The sequence below is a fragment of the Salvelinus alpinus genome, chromosome 22 (genome assembly GCF_045679555.1).
Source record: "Salvelinus alpinus chromosome 22, SLU_Salpinus.1, whole genome shotgun sequence".
Lineage (NCBI taxonomy): Eukaryota > Metazoa > Chordata > Actinopteri > Salmoniformes > Salmonidae > Salvelinus > Salvelinus alpinus.
Genome location: NC_092107.1, coordinates 23,662,777 through 23,685,809, shown reverse-complemented (window position 1 = coordinate 23,685,809; position 23,033 = coordinate 23,662,777). Strand labels below are relative to the sequence as shown.

The 23,033-nt window shown below is 43.7% G+C and overlaps 1 protein-coding gene and 1 long non-coding RNA gene across 2 annotated transcripts; one reads left to right on the top strand and one right to left on the bottom strand.

Moving 5' to 3' along the window:
• Window positions 1–6,721: 6,721 nt before the first annotated feature.
• Window positions 6,722–8,526, bottom strand: LOC139549791 (uncharacterized). Its single transcript, XR_011669939.1, has 2 exons — window positions 8,128–8,526; window positions 6,722–8,017 (listed from the first exon to the last, which is right to left on the bottom strand). It is a non-coding gene; the product is annotated as an uncharacterized lncRNA (long non-coding RNA).
• A 2,719-nt stretch (window positions 8,527–11,245) lies between these two features.
• On the top strand, window positions 11,246–15,776 carry LOC139549286 (E3 ubiquitin-protein ligase TRIM39-like). Its single transcript, XM_071359574.1, has 2 exons — window positions 11,246–11,409; window positions 13,242–15,776. Exon 2 carries the CDS (start codon window positions 13,244–13,246, stop codon window positions 14,933–14,935), a length of 1,692 nt encoding a protein of 563 aa, XP_071215675.1. The 5' UTR covers window positions 11,246–11,409; window positions 13,242–13,243; the 3' UTR covers window positions 14,936–15,776.
• The last annotated feature ends 7,257 nt before the right edge of the window (window positions 15,777–23,033 follow it).

Sequence of the window (23,033 nt, the reverse complement as noted above, 5' to 3'; positions counted from 1 at the left end):
CAGCTGAGGAAGGGCCTGTGGTGATGGAGGAGGTAGAGAAGGTGACTGTGGTCACCATAGAGGAGGCAGCTGAGGAGGGGCCCATGGTGATGGAGGAGGTAGAGAAGGTGACTGTGGTCACCATAGAGGAGGCAGCTGAGGAAGGGCCCGTGGTGATGGAGGAGGTAGAGAAGGTGACTGTGGTCACCATAGAGGAGGCAGCTGAGGAGGGGCCCGTGGTGATGGAGGAGGTAGAGAAGGTGACCGTTGACACCATAGAGGAGGCAGCTGAGGAGGGGCCCATGGTGATGGAGGAGGTAGAGAAGGTGACTGTGGTCACCATAGAGGAGGCAGCTGAGGAAGGGCCCGTGGTGATGGAGGAGGTAGAGAAGGTGACCGTTGACACCATAGAGGAGGCAGCTGAGGAAGGGCCTGTGGTGATGGAAGAGGTAGAGAAGGTGACTGTGGTCACCATAGAGGAGGCAGCTGAGGAAGGGCCCGTGGTGATGGAGGAGGTAGAGAAGGTGACCGTTGACACCATAGAGGAGGCAGCTGAGGAAGGGCCTGTGGTGATGGAAGAGGTAGAGAAGGTGACTGTGGTCACCATAGAGGAGGCAGCTGAGGAAGGGCCCGTGGTGATGGAGGAGGTAGAGAAGGTGACTGTGGTCACCATAGAGGAGGCAGCTGAGGAGGGGCCTGTGGTGATGGAGGAGGTAGGGAAGGTGACTGTGGTCACCATAGAGGAGGCAGTTGAGGAAGGGCTCGTGGTGATGGAGGAGGTAGAGAAGGTGACTGTGGTCACCATAGAGGAGGCAGCTGAGGAAGGGCCCGTGGTGATGGAGGAGGTAGAGAAGGTGACTGTGGTCACCATAGAGGAGGCAGCTGAGGAAGGGCCCGTGGTGATGGAGGAGGTAGAGAAGGTGACCGTTGACACCATAGAGGAGGCAGCTGAGGAAGGGCCCGTGGTGATGGAGGAGGTAGAGAAGGTGACTGTGGTCACCATAGAGGAGGCAGCTGAGGAGGGGCCCGTGGTGATGGAGGAGGTAGAGAAGGTGACTGTTGTCACCATAGAGGAGACAGCTGAGGAAGGGCCTGTGGTGATGGAGGAGGTAGAGAAGGTGACTGTTGTCACCATAGAGGAGGCAGCTGAGGAAGGGCCTGTGGTGATGGAGGAGGTAGAGAAGGTGACTGTGGTCACCATAGAGGAGGCAGCTGAGGAAGGGCCCGTGGTGATGGAGGAGGTAGAGAAGGTGACTGTGGTCACCATAGAGGAGGCAGCTGAGGAGGGGCCCGTGGTGATGGAGGAGGTAGAGAAGGTGACTGTTGTCACCATAGAGGAGGCAGCTGAGGAAGGGCCTGTGGTGATGGAGGAGGTAGAGAAGGTGACTGTGGTCACCATAGAGGAGGCAGCTGAGGAAGGGCCCGTGGTGATGGAGGAGGTAGAGAAGGTGACCGTTGACACCATAGAGGAGGCAGCTGAGGTAGGGCCCGTGGTGATGGAGGAGGTAGAGCAGGTGACCGTTGACACCATAGAGGAGGCAGCTGAGGAAGGGCCCGTGGTGATGGAGGAGGTAGAGAAGGTGACTGTGGTCACCATAGAGGAGGCAGCTGAGGAGGGGCCCATGGTGATGGAGGAGGTAGAGAAGGTGACTGTGGTCACCATAGAGGAGGCAGCTGAGGAAGGGCCCGTGGTGATGGAGGAGGTAGAGAAGGTGACTGTGGTCACCATAGAGGAGGCAGCTGAGGAGGGCCCATGGTGATGGCGGAGCAGAGTTAGAAGTGGCGGAGCAGAGTTAGAAGTCAGAGTTATACATTAACTACATTTTTAATCACTTATTAATAAGGGAGCAGGTCAATACAACGCAACCATATAAAGTGAATCGATTGAGTGCTCTACGATAATGATGGCTTGTCATGGCTTGTCATGGCTGGTCTACGATTCACGTTCAGATGATTGGTTGAGAGCCCCGAGACAAAAGTCTTATGGTCTTTATAGCCAAGATACACCCTTTCAACCTACATGACGAACAACAGATATATAGAACGGGTCACAAGGTTAAGATCTGTATGAAAGATACCTATAATACATAGCAGACAGTATCTGCTGTGTCAACAGTTTTCATTGTGTAGAGACCTGTGTCTGGCCCTCAGACTACAAACTAGAACCATCTCTCCCTGGCACCGTATAGAACAGAAACATTAACTCTTTAGGTTTTATCACCCAAAAGACATCGTAAATCTCCTATCAGTGTTATCTCCCCGAGGCCCATCCTCAGTAGAACACACACACAATAGTTAATAAAATACTCTATTCTGTTGCATAAAACAACCATTTGATGCAATAAAATTATTATTACATAGTCTTGCAATTTTCCACCATAAGGGTCACCATGGAGGAGGCCGTTGAGGGGGGGCCGTGATGATGGAGGAGGTGGAGAAGGTGACTGTGGTCACATTGGAGGAGGCCGTTGAGGGGGGGCCGTGATGATGGAGGAGGTGGAGAAGGTGACTGTGGTCACATTGGAGGACACAGTCAAGTTTATAAATGTAGAATAACGTGGCATTCATACATTGCTTCATAAGCACTAGTCTATACATAATGTTGGCTTGCAATTACACTTATTTACACTAAAGAGACACTTTTTAAATTAACTTCACAAGCGTGTTGACATTTATTGTCATCGCGCTTGTCCTGGAGGCAGAACTGAGCGATTTCCCCTTAGATAGGCCAGCTGGCTATATTGTAAAAATTCATGACAACAACAATTAGCTTTTTGGTATTAATTTAGGGTTAGGGTCAGGCATTAGGGTTAGCAGTGTGGTTAGGTTTCAAATCTGATTTTATGACTTTGTGGCTGTAACTAGGCCAACTAGTGACCACTTCGCAGAGCTGCCTCCAGAACAAGATTCATGGCGAAAAATGCTAACCTGCACTTCACAATTCCAGACTCGGTAACAATGCATAAACTGTCTATTTTCAGAGAATGTACCAGCTCGTTTTACAAGCATTGCGCCGTGAGAAAAATAGCTTTCTAATTTGGCTTTCTATATACTTATGATGCCATTGACATGCCATTAGCCTGTCTGTTTTCTCTCATTGAATCCCATGCAAATCCTTTTCCAGCCTAAACATGCTTGTTCACACACGTATAAAAAAGGCTCCCTGTGTGATTCGCGATAACCATAGTGAATCAGCCGTTCCCACTTCACTCCCTAACTCTTTCCCTTGGCCCTAACCCTTAGATGGTTGTATATGTGTAAGGTGTAAGCAATATGGTGTAAGCTCCACCACCTTCCTGATTACAGTGAGGGAAAAAAGTATTTGATCCCCTGCTGATTTTGTACGTTTGCCCACTGACAAAGAAATGATCAGTCTATAATTTTAATGGTAGGTTTATTTGAACAGTGAGAGACAGAATATCAACAAAAAAATCCAGAAAAACGCATGTCAAAAATGTTATGAATTGATTTGCATTTTAATGAGGGAAATAAGTATTTGACCCCTCTGCAAAACATGACTTAGTACTTGGTGGCAAAACCCTTGTTGGCAATCACAGAGGTCAGACGTTTCTTGTAGTTGGCCACCAGGTTTGCACACATCTCAGGAGGGATTTTGTCCCACTCCTCTTTGCAGATCTTCTTCAAGTCATTAAGGTTTCGAGGCTGACGTTTGGCAACTCGAACCTTCAGCTCCCTCCACAGATTTTCTATGGGATTAAGGTCTGGAGACTGGCTAGGCCACTCCAGGACCTTAATGTGCTTCTTCTTGAGCCACTCCTTTGTTGCCTTGGCCGTGTGTTTTGGGTCATTGTCATGCTGGAATACCCATCCACGACCCATTTTCAATACCCTGGCTGAGGGAAGGAGGTTCTCACCCAAGATTTGATGGTACATGGCCCCGTCCATCGTCCCTTTGATGCGGTGAAGTTGTCCTGTCCCTTTAGCAGAAAAACACCCCCAAAGCATAATGTTTCCACCTCCATGTTTGACGGTGGGGATGGTTTCTTGGGGTCATAGGCAGCATTCCTCCTCCTCCAAACACGGCAAGTTGGGTTGATGCCAAAGAACTCCATTTTGGTCTCATCTGACCACAACACGTTCACCCAGTTGTCCTCTGAATCATTCAGATGTTCATTGGCAAACTTCAGACGGGCATGTATATGTGCTTTCTTGAGCAGGGGGACCTTGCGGGCGCTGCAGGATTTCAGTCCTTCACGGCATAGTGTGTTACCAATTGTTTTCTTGATGACTATGGTCCCAGCTGCCTTGAGATCATTGACAAGATCCTCCTGTGTAGTTCTGGGCTGATTCCTCACCGTTCTCATGATCATTGCAACTCCACGAGGTGAGATCTTGCATGGAGCCCCAGGCTGAGGGAGATTGACAGTTCTTTTGTGTTTCTTCCATTTGCGAATAATCACAGAAACTGTTGTCACCTTCTCACCAAGCTGCTTGGCGATGGTCTTGTAGCCCATTCCAGCCTTGTGTAGGTCTACAATCTTGTCCCTGACATCCTTGGAGAGCTCTTTGGTCTTGGCCATGGTGGAGAGTTTGGAATCTGATTGATTGATTGCTTCTGTGGACAGGTATCTTTTATACAGGTAAGAAACTGAGATTAGGAGCACTCCCTTTAAGTGTGCTCCTAATCTCCGTTCGTTACCTGTATGAAAGACACCTGGGAGCCAGAAATCTTTTTGATTGAGAAGGGGTCAAATACTTATTTCCCTCATTAAAATGCAAATCAATTTATAACATTTTTGACATGCATTTTTCTGGATATTTTTGTTGTTATTCTGTCTCTCACTGTTCAAATAAACCTACCATTAAAATTATAGACTGATAATTTCTTTGTCAGTGGGCAAACGTACAAAATCAGCAGGGGATCAAATACTTTTTTCCCTCACTGTATACCTATCCAGACCCTTCAGAAAAATCTAAGGTTTAAGTCAGGGCCAAGGAGGAGGGGTAGGGAGTGAATTTGGACCAGCAAATAATGTGTATGTGCCACCTAAGAGTTTCAATACCAATCATGTCTGTTCATTCAGGTTGAAGTTCACAGTGGAAGAGATGCAGGGGTCCATTGTGACCATAGGGGACGACACTGGCACTGCAGAGTGCCAGAAAAGACAGAAACCGAATAAGTGCAAAAGTACATGGACCGATCTTTAATTTGTCAATTACTATTTTCTTTGTCTCCACTGTACACAATGCGAGTCTGGGCTGTTATCTCTATAGTACAGCACGTTATCTTAGTTGTTTATTAATGTAACAGCAATGTGTAACGGTTTTCTTCGTCCTCCCCTGACGAGGAGTAAGAAATGTCGGACCAATGCGCAGCGTGGTATGTGTCCATAATATATTTTAATGAAATCTCACTGGACACAGAAAAACAAAAGGAACAAGCAAATAAAATGAAAACCGAACACAGTCCCGTAATGGAACAAACACTGACACGGAAAATAAACACCCACGCAACACAGGTGGAAAAAGGCTACCTAAGTATGATTCTCAATCAGAGACAACTAACGACACCTGCCTCTTATTGAGAATCATACCAGGCCAAACAAAAAAAACAACATAGAAAAATGAACATAGATAACCCACCCAACTCATGCCCTGACCATACTAAAACAAAGAAATAACAAAAGAACTAAGGGCAGAACGTGACAGTACCCCCCTCCCCAAGGTGCGGACTCCGGCCGCAAAACCTGACCCTATAGGGGAGGGTCTGGGTGGGCATCTGTCCGCGTTGGCGGCTCTGGCGCTGGCCGTGGACCCCACTCCACCATAGTCTTAGTCCGCTTCAGTGGCGTCTTTAGAGCGGCGACCCTCGCCGCCGACCTTGGACTGGGGACCCTAATAAATGGCCCCACTGGACTGAGGAGCGCCTTTGGACTGAGGGACAGCTCCGGACTGAGGGGCAGCTCCGGACCGAAGGGCAGCTCCGGTCTGTATAAATGGTAATACGTTTTCTTGTCCCTAACTGACACGCCCGGGTGAGTGCTACTATCTCTGCATGTTGTGCTGAATAGTTTCTTGGTAACGGCTCTGTTTCCAAGACCTCTGTGTCTGTAACTACAGCATATCCAGTCGCCTTAGTGCCATCAGGGTTCTTTCTGGATGATCCATCTACAAACATAGTCAGTTCCCCATCAGATAAAGCAAGGTCAGTTAAATCGGGTCGTAGTAAGTCAACTTTCTTGGATTCTGTTACACAATCATGTGGGCTGCCATCTGTTGCAATAGGAACTAATGTGGAGGGGTTCAGAGTAGTACAACGCTCCATTGTCAAATTAGGCATGTTCAAAATAATTATCATACAAGACAGATGTCTAGATGGTGACATGTAAGCCATTTTATGTTCTAACAACAGTATGGATACGGCATGTGGAACAAGTCATACCACCCCTTCAAAGAAATGTTTCTTACTATATTAAACTTTTTTTTTTTTTAAGTCAAACATTTTCTGCATGTTGTATCCCAGGTTCCCAGAACATTCCTTTATCAAAAGAATTCACGTATTTAATTAAATACGCTCTCATTGTCTCTGTCTCTCTCTTTACACTTGCCTTCCTGCTGCTACTACTCCTCTCTTTCTCCTTCGCCTACGTTCCCTTTTCTGTCTCTGTCTACTGTTCCTTGGTGGGACCTTAGAATCCTCTGCCATGTGTCCTGTTTTATCACCGTTGTAGCACTTTCTGTCCTCGGGTTCTATCCACTTTCTTTTTAAAATCTTTCCTGATCTTTCCTGCAATTTCCCCCAGAGTAGCAATAAAATATTTGACTCCTGTCTGTCTGCTCTCTCTCTCTCTGCTCTCTATCTACAGCCCACTGTAAAACAACCGCTGCCCCCTGTCCTGGGGTCCAGTCTTCTTTTACAGCCGCCCAATCCTTTCCTACTACCTGTCTGACCTTTTTCTGTCTCATCTCCATATCTCTGTCCCTCTCTCTCTTTTTCTGGCTTCAGACAACCACAGCCTAGCAGAGTCTAGCCCCTCTACCCGCTGCTTCCCTATACTATCTTCGCATGCCTTATTTATCTACTTTATCATTAATTGTATTTTTTCTACATCTAGACTTCTCTCAAATTCGTACTTCTTTCTCCATTTTGGGAATTAGATCTACCTCTCATCCCCGGTTAATTCCGGGACCTCCTTTGAGGATTTACTGCCCATTGTTAGTAAAACCTTATCTCTAGGTGTCTCACAATTAATGTGTATGTCACTACTCCCTATGTGCGTGTGTCTATATTATGATCGATATATCTATCTCACACGCAAATTATTATCTTCTTATTCTATGTGTGTGCTTTTTAAAACTCTGATCTCTTCTCACACTCTATGGTGTGCGTGTCTATATTAGGTCTCTATGATCTATGTGTGTGCTTCCTACTGTTATCCAATTACTATAGTTATGTTCTATGGTATTATCTCACACTCTATGTGTATGTGCTAACCTGTGTGCATTTCTCCTTTCTGGAAGCTTTATCTATAGAGGTGTCTTTCGATTGGACATTAGATCTCATCCGTAATACAGTTGGGACATATTGATGTTAATACCTCGTATCTCACACCGCTATATTAGGCTTCCCTCTCCTCCTTTTTGGACTTTATTTCAGTATTGAATAGGTTAAGTTATCTTGTTTGCATAGAATTACCTTCCTTTCTCACCAAGCCTAGTTTATATCCTCACCTGTTTTAATATATCTATCGCTACTTTTCATAGTCTCAGACTACTTCCCATTTACAATTAGACTATTTAGGACTTAGGACTTTATTTAGGTATGTCTTTTGAATTGAGTCTATGGCTAATTTACCGCATGTCAATTAACCATAAGTTATCCTATTTGTACAAAACGACCGTCCTATCTAACAACACCTATTTAGTATCCCTACTTAACAAACCTTGCAGGCCGTCACAAAGGTGGCCAGATCTATTAAGTTAGTTTTATTTGTGGTAGTGCACCTTACCTCAGGTCATCGCGGACCCTGCCTCCTATCGATTTTGGTTAGAACACAAAGCAAACCTCCTGGTGAATCTGTTTGGAATGCCGAAGCTCCTATTATTGATCAATTCTAAGCATGTAGAACATCAAATCAAAGATATCTTAAATCATTCCCCCCAAATTCGTGAACACAGATTACTGACCTTCGTCTTGAAGACTGGGAAAAGCAATGTAGGTTGGATCTCGTCACCACCTCTGTCGTGTACCAGTTCACCACTGGCCTGAAATAAACCCTCAACTCAGAGATCAGGTCTTTGTCTTACGGATCCTGGATCCGCCCATGCACGATTTTCAGTAGTTCCTTGGGACGACAGAGGCAGGTATTGAGATTCGGCTCGAAGGACCAAATTGTTAAGGGAATTATGTTCCCAAGGTTCATAAACTGAACTTCAATTAAATAGTCTGTCTGTAGTCCAGAGTTTGTAAGATTCTGGTTGAAATGAAACAGACAGAGCTCTGCCCATCATTTCATGTACATTGGTTTATATACCTCTCATTTCATCATAAATGTCCCTCCTCCTCTCAGACAATGACAATGCTGTTTTACAAGTCTTCTCCTATGCCTACATTGCTTATCATATGCTACAACAATCTACTGCAAGCCCAACGGCTTCTCCCCTCCCTGGATGTGGACGAGACATCTTTCCTGTTGTTAGTGTCACAGTGGTCACAAGTTGTCTGTTAACACTTCCTCTTTGCCTATGTATAAACATTCTTCATCAGACAGGGTAGAATTCTGTTAGCTACAGTCCTATCATTACTTTTCAATGTATACATCATTTAGTCATTATACATACAATTCATAACAGTGCCTGAATTCAATTTTATACACTAATTGTAGTCTCACCCATTCATTTCTAATGACTGGTCATTTTTGACCGGGAATACCACAGGTGTACAAAAGTTAAATAAAACACCCAAAATGTAATGAAAATCATCAGAATGTATTTGTGTGTTCAGATGCCCTGTGTGTACAAAGTTATGGAACCTTATGACAATCAGATTAAATTAACTAAATTTTTCAGAGAGAAAATCGGTCCAATTCGACCGGAACACAGCAGGAGGGTTAAAATGATAAACATTCAACATTGCCATGCTGTCAATGAAACAACTGGTGAACTCGGAACTGCGAAATCTGACTTCAGTGAGTTCAAGAACACTGGGAACTTGCAAAAAAACAAGCTCCAACTGGGAAAATACGTTTTGAAAGGTCATCCAATTCGGAATTGCAAATCCGGAACTCGGGCCTCTTTCTAGAGCTACGACCTGAAGATCACTGATGTCATCACCTGGGATATTGCTGATGTTCTCTGCTGGTGCCAATAAGGTTGGCTACACTGTTGTTCCTTCAATGAAGTTGAGAAAATGTATAACTAAATGACAGATTCGAGTCTTTTCATTGTCTTCTCTTTCCAGCAACCATTTGTTTTCCCGCAATTGTATTTTGAAATATTGTGAGATGCCTGGCTGGGCCTCTACTTCTAACTGACAGTTGCAACTCAAAAATAATGTATTTGGTATTTTCTGCACCTGCTGCCCAAGTTGTGCATGCTGCCTTTCCTTCTGACTGTAGGCAATGTGATTTAAAACAATCCAAGCTAATGATCCTTTGTGGCCAAATCATGCTTTAGTAGCCTATTTTGAATGCTTTTATTTATTTTTGGATAGACAGGAGTAGTCTAATAGGTGTATCATTTTGTCAATATAATTCAATTTACTTTAGGGAAGGCTTCCCCTAGCCTTATGGACGCGTCACCTATGATCTTAACTTTCAGGGATTTTATGTTTGCATAAGAGGTAAATTGAGTCATTGTTGCTTCTGAAAATCTTATGCTGTTCAGCCTACATTGTCGTCATCTACATCGATCACCTGTGTGCATCCGTTCATAGTGAAATGAGCTATAATGATTGCACAGCTACAATCCACAGATTTTAAGTGTTTCTGTTGCCTATGTCATCATAAAACTGCATTGGGATCTCCTTAAATTTGGGACAGATTTTCTTAATTTTGGGCTCGAGAAGCACCGTCGTCCTGGTACAGTACATGCCACTGGCCACTTGAAATATGGACGTTTTTTTAATGCTCTGGAATTGAGATTATTAGCAAAATATTCAGAGACGAAAAGGCTGAACAGATACACATTTCTTAGTAGGAGGGAATTACATTGAATCTAATGATTATTCCAATGATTTACTGCACATAAGGGTGGGGTGCCACTACTAGCATACTTTGTAAATCACTTTGACCAAATTAAACTTCCATGAAATGTTTGATATTAACATTGGATTGTACATTTCCAATACAGCTGATAACGTAGCACCGACTATATACCATAGATGACCACACCATTCCTTTCTCCTCTTCCATCCTCAGAATGTTCAATGATTTTCTAGATGCTGTTGTGCTCGCACATGTCCACATGGAGAGAGGCAGCAGAGTATATGTTACTGGCCTGTCCTCCTCTGCTCCTCCTGGTACTATGACTGGGGCCAGGAGTTAACCCTTGTCAGGTCCTGTAGAAAATGTTCTGGTCTGACTCATAAATATGTCCACTGACTGGCATGTGAGTTAAGCTTTTGAGCTGCTTAATATGAGGTTATGTGATATCATTATAATTGCTTTCCATTATTTTTGAAGGTGTTGGATTCTGGGGTAAACTTTGAACATTGTTATACTCAGAGTATAGGAACATTAGTTACAAAGGAGACGTGCGGGGTGTCAAAATAAAGCTTGGGAGGGGCTGAGTGCAGAGAAAACAATCGCATGTGACAATACTGATAAGGGGAGAAACCGTTGAAGGCTCATATCACTTAGTTCCCTGCTTAGCAAGAATGATGCAATGTTTAGAGAATAGGAGGATACTCCACCCAACGTGGGGTATGAATACCACCACGGGGGAAGCCATCTATTGGTCTGAATTACAGCTGTAACGACCCTTTCGGAAGAATTAAACTTGGTTAAGCTTCTCTAGTGTCCGTGAGTTATTTACTCTGGAAAATTAAAACCTAACAAAGGATATACATACGTTTAATAACAGTTTTGAAATACTCCTATCATTCTAGTATTGTAAAGATTAAAGCTGTTTGAGGGCCCAGCTCTGTGTAAAGATTAACCCTGCTCCTTTAAGAACAACAGTAGGAAGGGCAGGCACACACACACACACACGCACACACACGCACGCACACGCACACGCACACGCACACACACATACAGTATTCATAGAGGATGGGGAGTGGCTGTGTAACCTGAGTGATTTCCTGTAACCTGATTTCACCTCGGTGAAATGAAACTACATCAGACCAAAGGATCTGATACAGAAACAAGCCCAGCTCTTCAGAGATCTCTCGACACACAACTAAGCTACGTCTCTTTTTGTTCTTCAAAAAAAGATCTAGGGACAGGATCGAGTTAACAACACACACAAGTGAGTAATTGATGGAGGGATTATATTTTCTTGCTTTCTCTCCCTATAGTGGCCAAGAAAGGCAGAGAAGAAAATATATCTTAAATATATAGTTTACTCAAAAACTATCTATTAGTGTTTTGTTCATTAGACAATTGTTAACACGATCCAAAAAGGTTTTGCATGTCAGCAGTTACATTTTGAAGATAAAGCACTTTCAGAATAGAGCAAAAACTGTGATGACAAGGCCAATTAAATGCACACTAAAATGTTTATTTAAAAGTTTTTTGTAAAATATCTCTTTAAGCTTAATGCATGCACATACACTACCGTCAAAAGTTTTAGAACACCTACTCATTCAAGGGTTTTTCATTATTTTTACTATTTTCTACATGGTAAAATTATAGTTAATAACTTTTTATGTTCAAAACTGTGCACTCTCTTCAAACAATAGCATGGTATTCGTTCACTGTAATAGCTACTGTAAATTAGACAATGCAGTTAGATTAGCAAGAATTTAAGCTTTCTGCCAACATCAGAAATGTCTATGTCCTGGGAAATGTTCTTGTCACTTACAACCTCATGCTAATCACATTAGCCTACATTAGCTCAACTGTCCCGCAGGGGACCCACCAATCCTGAAAAAGTTGCGTTTGAGCCAATCATTTTTGTTGTTACAAGGTAGGGGGGTATACAGAAGATAGCCCTATTTGGTAAAATACCAAGTCCATATTATGGCAAGAACAGCTCAAATAAGCAAAGAGAAAAGACAGTCCATCATTACTTTAAGACATGAAGGTCAGTCAATACGGTCAGTCAAAAGTTTAAAGAGCAGTCGCAAAAACCATCAAGCGCTATGATGAAACTGTCTCTCATGAGGACCGCCACAGGAAAGGATGACCCAGAGTTACCTCTGCTGCTGAGGATAAGTTCATTAGAGTTACCAGCCTCAGGAATTACAGCCCAAATAAATGCTTCACAGAGTTCAAGAATTTATAGTACGGCTTTTGATGATCCTTGGTTGGTGTCTGAGCAGATTATTTGTTGTGATTGCAAACGTAATAAAATGGTGGTCCGATAGTCCAGGATTATGAGGAAAAACATTAAGATCCACAACATTTATTCCACGGGACAAAACTAGGTCCAGAGTATGACTGTGGCAGTGAGTAGGTCCGGAGACATGTTGGAAAAACCCACTGAGTCGATGATGGCTCCGAAAGCGTTTTGGAGTGGGTCTGTGGACTTTTCCATGTGAATATTAAAGTCACCAAAAATTTGAATATTATCTGCCATGACTACAAGGTCCGATAGGAATTCAGGGAACTCAGTGAGGAACGCTGTATATGGCCCAGGAGGCCTGTAAACAGTAGCTATAAAAAGTGATTGAGTAGGCTGCATAGATTTCATGACTAGAAGCTCAAAAGACAAAAACATCAGGGTTTTTTTTGTAAATAAAAATGTGCTATCATAAATGTTAGCAACACCTCCGCCTTTGCGGGATGCGCGGGGGATATGGTCACTAGTGTAACAAGGATGTGAGGCCTCATTTAACACAATAAAATATATAAATAAATATAAAATATATTTTTTGGTTACTACATGATTTCGGTTACCATATGTGTTATTTCATAGTTATGATGTCTTCACTATTATTCTACAATGTAGAAAATAGTAAAAATAAAGAAAAACCCTTGAATGAGTAGGTGTTCTAAAACTTTTGCCCGATAGTGTATGTATACAGATTTGTTGGTATTAGCACATACAAAACCATCCATGACACTTTTCGTGTCACTTTTTTTTGTTTATTCCTAATGTCTTGCTAGTTGCCAGTTATGTTTGGTCTGTCTGTCTAGATATGGCTACCTCCAGCTGTTCCCAGTCTGAAGATCAGTTCTTGTGCTCTATCTGTCTGGATGTGTTTACTAAGCCAGTCACAACTCCATGTGGACACAACTTCTGCATGGCCTGTGTCAGTGGATACTGGGATACCACTGACCACTGCCTGTGTCCACTGTGTAAACGAAGGTTTTATAGGAGACCAGAACTCTTTGTCAATACTTTCATTGCTGACATGGCTGATCAATTCATGCATGCAGTTCAAGAGAAATCTCCCGTCAGCCAAACACAAACACAACAACGTCCTACCAAACCTGGAGAAACGGCCTGTGACGTCTGCACTGGGACAAAGCTCAAGGCCTGCAAGTCCTGCCTGGTGTGTCTGACCTCTTTCTGTGAGACTCACCTGCAGCCTCATCAGATAGCCCCAGCCCTAAAGAGACACACACTGATTGACCCTGTGGACAACCTGGAAGAAGACAGGACGTGTAAGAAGCACAACAAATTCCTGGAGCTGTTCTGTAGGACTGACCAGATGTGTGTCTGCCAGTTCTGCACTGAGACAGACCACAAAGATCACCACACTGTCCCTATAGAGGAAGAGTGTGAAGAGAGGAAGGCTCAGCTGGGGAAGACAGAGGCACAAGTGCAGCATCTGATCCAGGAGCGACTGCAGAAGATTCAGGAGATGAAACACTCAGTAGATCTCAGAAACAAATACACACAAAGAGAGAAAGCAAAAACCATTCAACTCTTCACTGATCTGGTGCAAAGCTTTCAAAAAAGCCAGACTGACTACGTGGAGGTGGTTGAGGAGGAGAAGAAAGCAGAAGAGAGGTGGGCTGAAAGGCTCATTTGGGGGCTGGAGCAGGAAATGGCAGGGTTACAGAGGAGACGCACTGAGCTGGAGAAGCTCTCAAACACTGAAGACCACCTCCACCTTCTCCAGAGCTCTGCATCCCTCTGCAGTTTTCCTCCCACCATGGACTTGTCTCAGATCAGTATTCACACTAAGCTGTGTGTAGGAAACTTGAGGAGAGCTCTGTGTCAGCTTGCAGAGACTCTGAGAATCATGCCCCAGCTGTTGGATACAGTGAAGACTTTACATAAGTCATTGTGTGATTCTGAGCACCAGAGGATGCAGCAGTATGCAGTGGATGTGACTCTGGACCCTGATACGGCAAACTGCAAACTTGTCCTGTCTGAGGACGGTAAACAAGTAAGACTTGGAGATATAAAACAACATCTTCCTGACAAACTAGCAAGGTTTGATACTACTCTTTGTGTCCTGGGAAAGGAGGGTTTCTCTTCAGGGAGATTCTACTATGAGTTGGAGGTTAAGGGGAAGACTGACTGGTCTATAGGAGTGGCCAGAGAGTCCATCAACAGGAAGGGAAGGATTACACTGAGCCCTAAGAATGGATACTGGATTCTGTCACTGAGGAATGGAGATGAGTACACCGCTGGTGCTTCCCCATTTTGCTCCCTCTCCCTGAGAGAGAAGCCTCAGAAGGTGGGAGTGTTTGTGGATTATGAAGAGGGTCAGGTCTCCTTCTATGATGTGGAGGCCAAGTCTCCTATCCACTCTTTCATTGACTACACCTTCACTGAGAAACTCTATCCATACATCTGCCCTGGTAAACGTAGTGGTAACTCTGCCCCTCTGATCATCTCTACTATTGATGAAATTGAACTTTTTCAGGTCAGCTGATTGTCATTCCTTATTGGGGTTGTGCAAAGAGAGGGAACATTCCCGGAAAAGTACCAATAATCAAGAATTTGGGGATTCTTCAATAAAATGTAAGATGAAGAAAAATGGTGAAGATATAAACTATGTTTTTAATATTTTTGTAATTTTAGCAGACGCTCTTATCCAGAAGTGCCTTCCTCAAGGACACATCGACAAGATTTTTCACCTAGTCGGCTCTGGGATTTCAGATTACTGGCCCAACGCTCTTAACTGCTAGGCTACCTGCCACCTTTATATGAAAAATAGAATCCCAAAACGGTAAAATATGAACCTAAATTTAACTTAACAATTTAGTGAATATCGTCGCTGCTTATTATGAAGATTTCAACATGGAATATCCTTTATATTCTTAACTTTCTTTATCTTTTATATATCTTTGTTGTATTTTGTGGGGGCCGAAGTGGTGTCAGTTGTCTATCTCAATAGTTAAATTCTTTCAGATTTCCTTTCAAATGCCATCATTGTTGATAAGATGTTTGTTTAATGAATAAGGCTGTTTTCTCCTGAACCATATGGTCTATCCACTAGAAATGCATGGAAAATATGGGCACAGTCATAAAGAATCAGAAAAATATGTATCATTTAAAATAATCAAGTGTAAATTCTCAAAGTTTCCATTTCCAAAATTACCTGTTAATTAATTATAATGTATTTCTGAAATATTCCAGTAACTTTGGTAAATATCCGGAACTTTTGCAACTAATTTGTTAAAGAGGAGATTGCAGTATGTAATGAAATGCCACAAATGACTGATCTTTGTCTCTCATATCAAGGAAAAATAAAACTAAACGTATCAACTTTTCATTTGAGTTCTGTATGTATTCTGTACCATCAAATGGCAAGTCTCTTTAGGGCTGGGGCTATCTGATGAGGTGAGGTGTGTGAGTCTCACAGTAAGAGGTCAGACAAACCAGGCAGGACTTGCAGGCCTTGAATTACGTAAAGAATTCAGACCCCTTGACTTTTTTCACATTTTGTTACGTTACAGCCTTATTCCAAAATGTATTAAATCGTTTTCCCCCCTCCTCAATCTACACACAATACCCCATAATGACAAAGCAAAAACAGTTTTTTAGAAATGTTTGCAAATGTTTAAAAAAAAAGTATTCAGACCCTTTACGCAGTACTTTGCTGAAGCACCTTTGGTAGTGATTACAGCCTTGCATCTTCTTGGGTATGACGCTACAAGCTTGGCACACCTGTATTTGGGGAGTTTCAACCATTCTTCTCTGCAGATTCTCTCAAGCTCTGTCAGGTTGGATGGGGACCGTCGACGCACAGGTATTTTCAGGTATCGCCAGAGATGTTCGATTGGGTTCAAGTACGGGCTCTGGCTGGGCCACTCAAGGACATTCAGAGATTTGTCCTGAAGCCACTCCTGCGTTGTCTTGGCTGTGTGCTTAGGGTCGTTGTCCTGTTGGAAGGTGAACCTTTCCCCCAATCTGAGGTCCTGAGCGCTCTGGAGAAGGTTTTCATCAAAGATCTCTCTGTACATTGATCCGTTCATCTTTCCCTCAATCCTGACAAGTCTCACAGTCCCCGCCACTGAAAAACATTCCCACAGCATGATGCTGCCACCACCATGCTTCACCGTAGGGATGGTGCCAGGTTTCCTACAGACGTAACGCTTGGCATTCAGGCCAAAGAGTTCAATCTTGGTTTCATCAGACCAGAGAATCTTGTTTCCCATGGTCTGAGAGTCCTTTAGATTTTTGGGGGCAAACTCCATGTGGGCTATCATGTGCCTTTTACTGAGGAGTGGCTTCTGTCTTGCCACTCTACCAGAAAGGCCTGATTGGTGGAGTGCTGCAGAGACGGTTGTCCTTCTGGAAGGTTCTCCCATCTCCACAGAGGAACTCTGGAGCTCTGTCAGAGTGACTATCAGGTTCTTGGTCACCTCCCTGACCAAGGCCCTTTTCCCCCAATTGCAAAGTTTGGCCCGGCAGCCAGCTCTAGGAACAGTCTTGGTGGTTCCAAACTTCTTACATTAAAAAATGATGGAGGCCACTGTTCTTGGGGACCTTCAATACTGTAGACAATTTTTGGTATCCTTCCCCAGATCTGTGCCTTGACACAATCCTGTCTCGGCGCTCTACGGACAATTCCTTCAACCTCATGGCTTGGTTTTTGCTCTGACATGCACTGTCAATTGTGGGACCTTATATAGACAGGTGTGTGCTTTTCCAAATCATGTCCAATCAATTGAATTTACCACAGCTGGCCACCAATCAAATTGTAGAAACATCTCAAGGATAGTCAATGGAAACAGGATGGACCTGTTCTCAATTTCGCGTCTCATAGCAAAGGGTCTGAATGCTTATGTAAATAAGTTATTTGTGTTTTTATTTTTTGTAAATTAGCAAACATTTCTGAAAACCTTTTTCACATTGTCATTATGGGGTATTGTGTTTAGATTGATGAGTTTTAAAATAAAATGTAATCCATTTTAGAATAAGCTGTGATTTAACAAAATGTGGAAAAAGTCAAGGGTTCTGAATACTTTTCGAATGCACAGTACACTATAATGAAGATCACATGCAAAGGTATCATCATTGTCTGTGGTGCTGAATCTCAGATTGCCTCTATTGACACTATTTGCTTTTTTGTTTACTTATAATGTTGCTATCGTGACACAAACACGCACGCACACACACACACACACACACACACACACACACACACACACACACACACACACACACACACACACACACACACACACACACACACACACACACACACACACACACACACACACACACACACACACACACACACACACACACACACACACACACACAAACCATCCCCTGATTCCTGACCTACAGCATAGAATTACATATTATACATCTAATTTCATAGCATCTCCATGGCTTACAGTGGATTATCCATCCTGCACCATGGTTTATGCATCTTTATGTAGGTGACCCATCCTTCCATCTGTCCTCCTCAACTGTTGCCTAGAAACCAGCAGTGGGTTGGAGCTGGAACATGGACGATACAGTACGTCATCACAATCAGATGCACCCAACCCACGGGATACAGCCATGACACTTCTCCCCATGGTGGCATGACTTTGCTTTATAGGTCACCATCTTCGACTGCTCTTCTTTCTCAGTGTCTCAGAAAGCAAGATGTGTCCTATTACACTTTTGATCCATTATTTTGTGTTAAGGACAAAGAGCCTTAAGGCTCGCATCAGTCCCGATCAGCCGCCAGGGCTGCATCCCACCTGGTTTGGTAATAAAATGCTGCAGGATTAGGTGGAAATGCCAGTGAGAATTATGGTGATCCTAACACTCAGTGATGTAATAGCATCTTGAAAATAGGCACGTAATCTGGGGATTAGCCACATTAACATGCTTGAAGTGAAGTAAACCTAATTTCCATAGTGCCACCCGACAACCACTGTTTCAGAGGTGGTAGATAGCCAATGTCTGCTGCTGCTCACATTATGTCATATAGGCCTATAATGTGGATACAATGAAGGCTGCTGAGGGGAGGATGGCTCATAGTAATGGCTGGAATGATGTCAATGAAATGGCATCAAACACATCAAACACGTGGTTGATACCATTCTTTTTCACACATATAGTTATACGGATGTGTTTTCATTGTAGGAAAAATAATTGACAGAAACCTTGTTGAGTAATGTGGAGATTCAATTCCGTGATTTCAGAGTAGTGTTGGTTCTTCCTAGTGTAACAGGTGGTTGCCTATATGACTGCATGCTTTCTTATGACTAGGTGACTCCTTTCCAAAATAGCAACAGTGGAGAAACAAGTGTAGATCTTGAGCTCTACTCTTAACCCGAACACTCAGTTACATCATAAAGTTTAGTCCTTATTCAGCACAATGGTCAGCTCCCTCTCCACAGACTACAGATCACAGACCACAGAGACCATACGACAGAGCCAACGCTTTTAGCTATAGCTGTGAAGAAAGTGACTACATTGCCAATACGACATCTCCCACTGGGTACACCCTGGTTGAATCAAGGTTGTTTCCTCATCATTTCAATGAAATTACGTTGAACAACGTGGAATAGATGTTGAATTGAAGACTGTTCCCAGTGGGCCGTTTGCAATTCAGTGAAACATACTTAGCCACTCCCTCTGGAAACAGCAACCATTCTACATGAGATGGTGTTGTGTAATTACTCTCCATTTGATCCGGGAAATTATTCAAACTCAATGAGACGGAAAGAATCCCACAGTCTATCAAAGGCAGTCACATTGTTCATTTCCTACTTGCATATCACTCTTTCCCTCTATCTCTCTGTGTGTGTGTGTGTGTGTGTGTGCGTGTGCGTGTGTGTGTGCGTGTGAGTGTGCGTGTGTGTGTTGAGTCTGTGTGTGTGTGGCTGTCAGTCTGACTGTAGTTAAAATAGAGGGGTTCTTCAGATTGAAGTTGCTCCTACTATGTACTTGGCAACAGAGTGGATAGCCCTATTCAACTCAACAGGAGTATGTAGTGACGTGGAGGAGAAATCAATTTGTTGCACTCCAGTATTTGTGCACGTAGGCATGCATATTCAAATAAATAAAGAGGTGTATTTTGTAACAGAATGGGTTATACTCAACATCACACAAGAGTTTGGAAGGACTTTATTGAAGGCAAAAACAATGTATCTCTATGGAGAAAGCAGATGTATGTTTTCCAAGGTAATGAAGTGGTACCTCAGACTGAAGTTATGTCCCTCAGGACATGCACATTTTTGTTGTAGCTCAGCACTAACCTACTTGATTCCACTAACAAATGGTTTGGTGACTGGTTGATTAGCTAGTGAGGTGTGTTATAGCAGGGCTAGCTCAAACATTTGCACTCAATGGTGTCCCCTATGAATGATTTCAGAAATACTTGTTTGGTATCTGCGTCCTCAGAGCATGCGCAGACCAGCTGGCTGGTGTGTTTACGGACATATTCAATCAATCCTTATCCCAGTCTGCTGTTCCCACATGCTTCAAGAGGGCCACCATTGTTCCTGTTCCCAAGAAAGCTAAGGTAACTGAGCTAAACGACTACCGCCCCGTAGCACTCACTTCCGTCATCATGAAGTGCTTTGAGAGACTAGTCAAGGACCATATCACCTCCACCCTACCGGACACCCTAGACCCACTCCAATTTGCTTACCGACCTAATAGGTCCACAGACGACGCAATCGCAACCACACTGCACACTGCCCTAACCCATCTGGACAAGAGGAATACCCATGTGAGAATGCTGTTCATCGATTACAGCTCAGCATTTAACACCATAGTACCCTCCAAACTCGTCATCAAGCTCGAGACCCTGGGTCTCGACCCCGCCCTGTGCAACTGGGTCCTGGACTTCCTGACGGGCCGCCCCCAGGTGGTGAGGGTAGGTAACAACATCTCCACCCCGCTGATCCTCAACACTGGGGCCCCACAAGGGTGCGTTCTGAGCCCTCTCCTGTACTCCCTGTTCACCCACGACTGCGTGGCCATGCACGCCTCCAACTCAATCATCAAGTTTGCGGATGACACTACAGTGGTAGGCTTGATTACCAACAACGACGAGACGGCCTACAGGGAGGAGGTGAGGGCCCTCGGAGTGTGGTGTCAGGAAAATAACCTCACACTCAACGTCAACAAAACAAAGGAGATGATTGTGGACTTCAGGAAACAGCAGAGGGAGCACCCCCCTATCCACATCGACGGGTCAGTAGTGGAGAAGGTGGAAAGTTTTAAGTTCCTCGGTGTACACATCACGGACAAACTGAATTGGTCCACCCACACAGACAGCGTTGTGAAGAAGGCGCAGCAGCGCCTCTTCAACCTCAGGAGGCTGAAGAAATGTGGCTTGTCACCAAAAGCACTCACAAACTTCTACAGATGCACAATCGAGAGCATCCTGTCGGGCTGTATCACCGCCTGGTACGGCAACTGCTCCGCCCACAACCGTAAGGCTCTCCAGAGGGTAGTGAGGTCTGCAGAACGCACCACCGGGGGCAAACTACCTGCCCTCCAGGACACCTACACCACCCGATGTCACAGGAAGGCCATAAAGATCATCAAGGACAACAACCACCCAAGCCACTGCCTGTTCACCCCGCTATCATCCAGAAGGCGAGGTCAGTACAGGTGCATCAAAGCAGGGACCGAGAGACTGAAAAACAGCTTCTATCTCAAGGCCATCAGACTGTTAAACAGCCACCACTAACATTTAGCGGCCGCTGCCAACATACTGACTCAACTCCAGCCACTTTAAAAATGGGAATTGATGGAAATTATGTAAAAATGTACCACTAGCCACTTTAAACAATGCCACTTAATATAATGTTTACATACCCTACATTACCCATCTCATATGTATATACTGTACTCTATATCATCTACTGCATCTTGCCATCTTTATGTAACACATGTACCACTAGCCACTTTAAACTATGCCACTTTATGTTTACATACCCTACAGTACTCATCTCATATGTATATACCGTACTCTATACCATCTACTGCATCTTGCCATGCCGTTCTGTACCACCACTCATTCATATATCTTTATGTACATATTCTTTATCCCTTTACACTTGTGTGTGTGTATAAGGTAGTAGTTGTGGAATTGTTAGGTTAGATTACTTGTTGGTTATTACTGCATTGTCGGAACTAGAAGCACAAGCATTTCGCTACACTCGCATTAACATCTGCTAACCATGTGTATGTGACTAATAACATTTGATTTGATTTGATTTGATTTGGTAACGGTACCGTCTTTGGTTTGCAGTTATGCAGTACCTGTATTTGACCACACGATGGCAGTGTGACTCAGCTGCTCAAAGTAACGTCACTGCTTCTTCCTTTGTTCTCCTGCCAATATTTGTGCTATTCAGCTTTTTCCTATAATACCTATTAAAGAAAAAAAATACGCATCCTCGTGTTAAAATAAATAGCCTTTCACAGTTAATTTAATTTAATTGACTTTTTTGGTACATAATCAAGGTAATTCTGTCTAAAGCAAACAGGAATAGCAAACAGGAATAGGAATAGTTTGTTCGATTGGTTGCTAAGGAAAGCAAACACTTACTGACAAACTACTGCTTTAGTTAGTGACACCTGTTTTCATGAACATTTGTATAACTTTGTCAGTAGCACTTTATTTAACGGTACCGTTTACTCTATTTCCTGGTAGGAAATTATGTGGTAACAATGGGTACATTCTGCTACTTATTTAAATATTATATACTGTAAATATAACAATATATCAAAGAAATACAATTGGTAACTACCTGGTACAGAACAGGTGCAAGTTTTGATGAATTCCAAGGATAGCAAGTCACTAATAAGTTATTATTATGTCATATATTTTCACCATGTGTTAGTGTTATCTCAATGTATTTTCTTCATGTCAGTACTGTGTATGGAGTAGTTGGGCAGAGAAGGCAGTGGGAATCGAGGTCACAGCTGGACTTCGGTCCCCTTATTGAGGTAACTTCTTAATCATCCTGTCCCCACCGCTTGTGTGTGTGTGTGTGTGTGTGTGTGTGTGTGTGTGTGTGTGTGTGTGTGTGTGTGTGTGTGTGTGTGTGTGTGTGTGTGTGTGTGTGTGTGTGTGTGTGTGTGTTTGTGTGTTTGTGTGCCTGGTCTGTCCAAGGCGCTGCTGTCTTCACCCCCGGCAGGTGTGGTAGGTTACCCCACGCTGACGTGTTTAATTGTGTGCAAGTCCCATGGCTCGCTGGCGACTGTGTCCTCCTGCTGGGCCAAGGAGGACAAGGGGGACACAGGGCCAAGGAGGACACGGGGGACACAGGGCCCAGACGTGTTTGGCTACGTAAAGTTTTAAAGTTTTGATCAATATTACCTTCTTCCTTGTCCTATTAACAAATTAAATTAATTAACAGGTCCCACCCATAGCCAAAACAGGCCTCACTGCCTCAGCCCAGGCCAGCTGAACCGTCTCTCTAGGTGGTGGGGCCTGTGAAGTAAAGCTGGCTGACTATGCCTACCCATTCTCCTTCCCGTTGTCCTCCATCTCTTCCTCTCTCCCTCCCTCTCTCTCCCACTTTCTCTCTCTCCCTTCCTCCATCCTCCTCACCCGT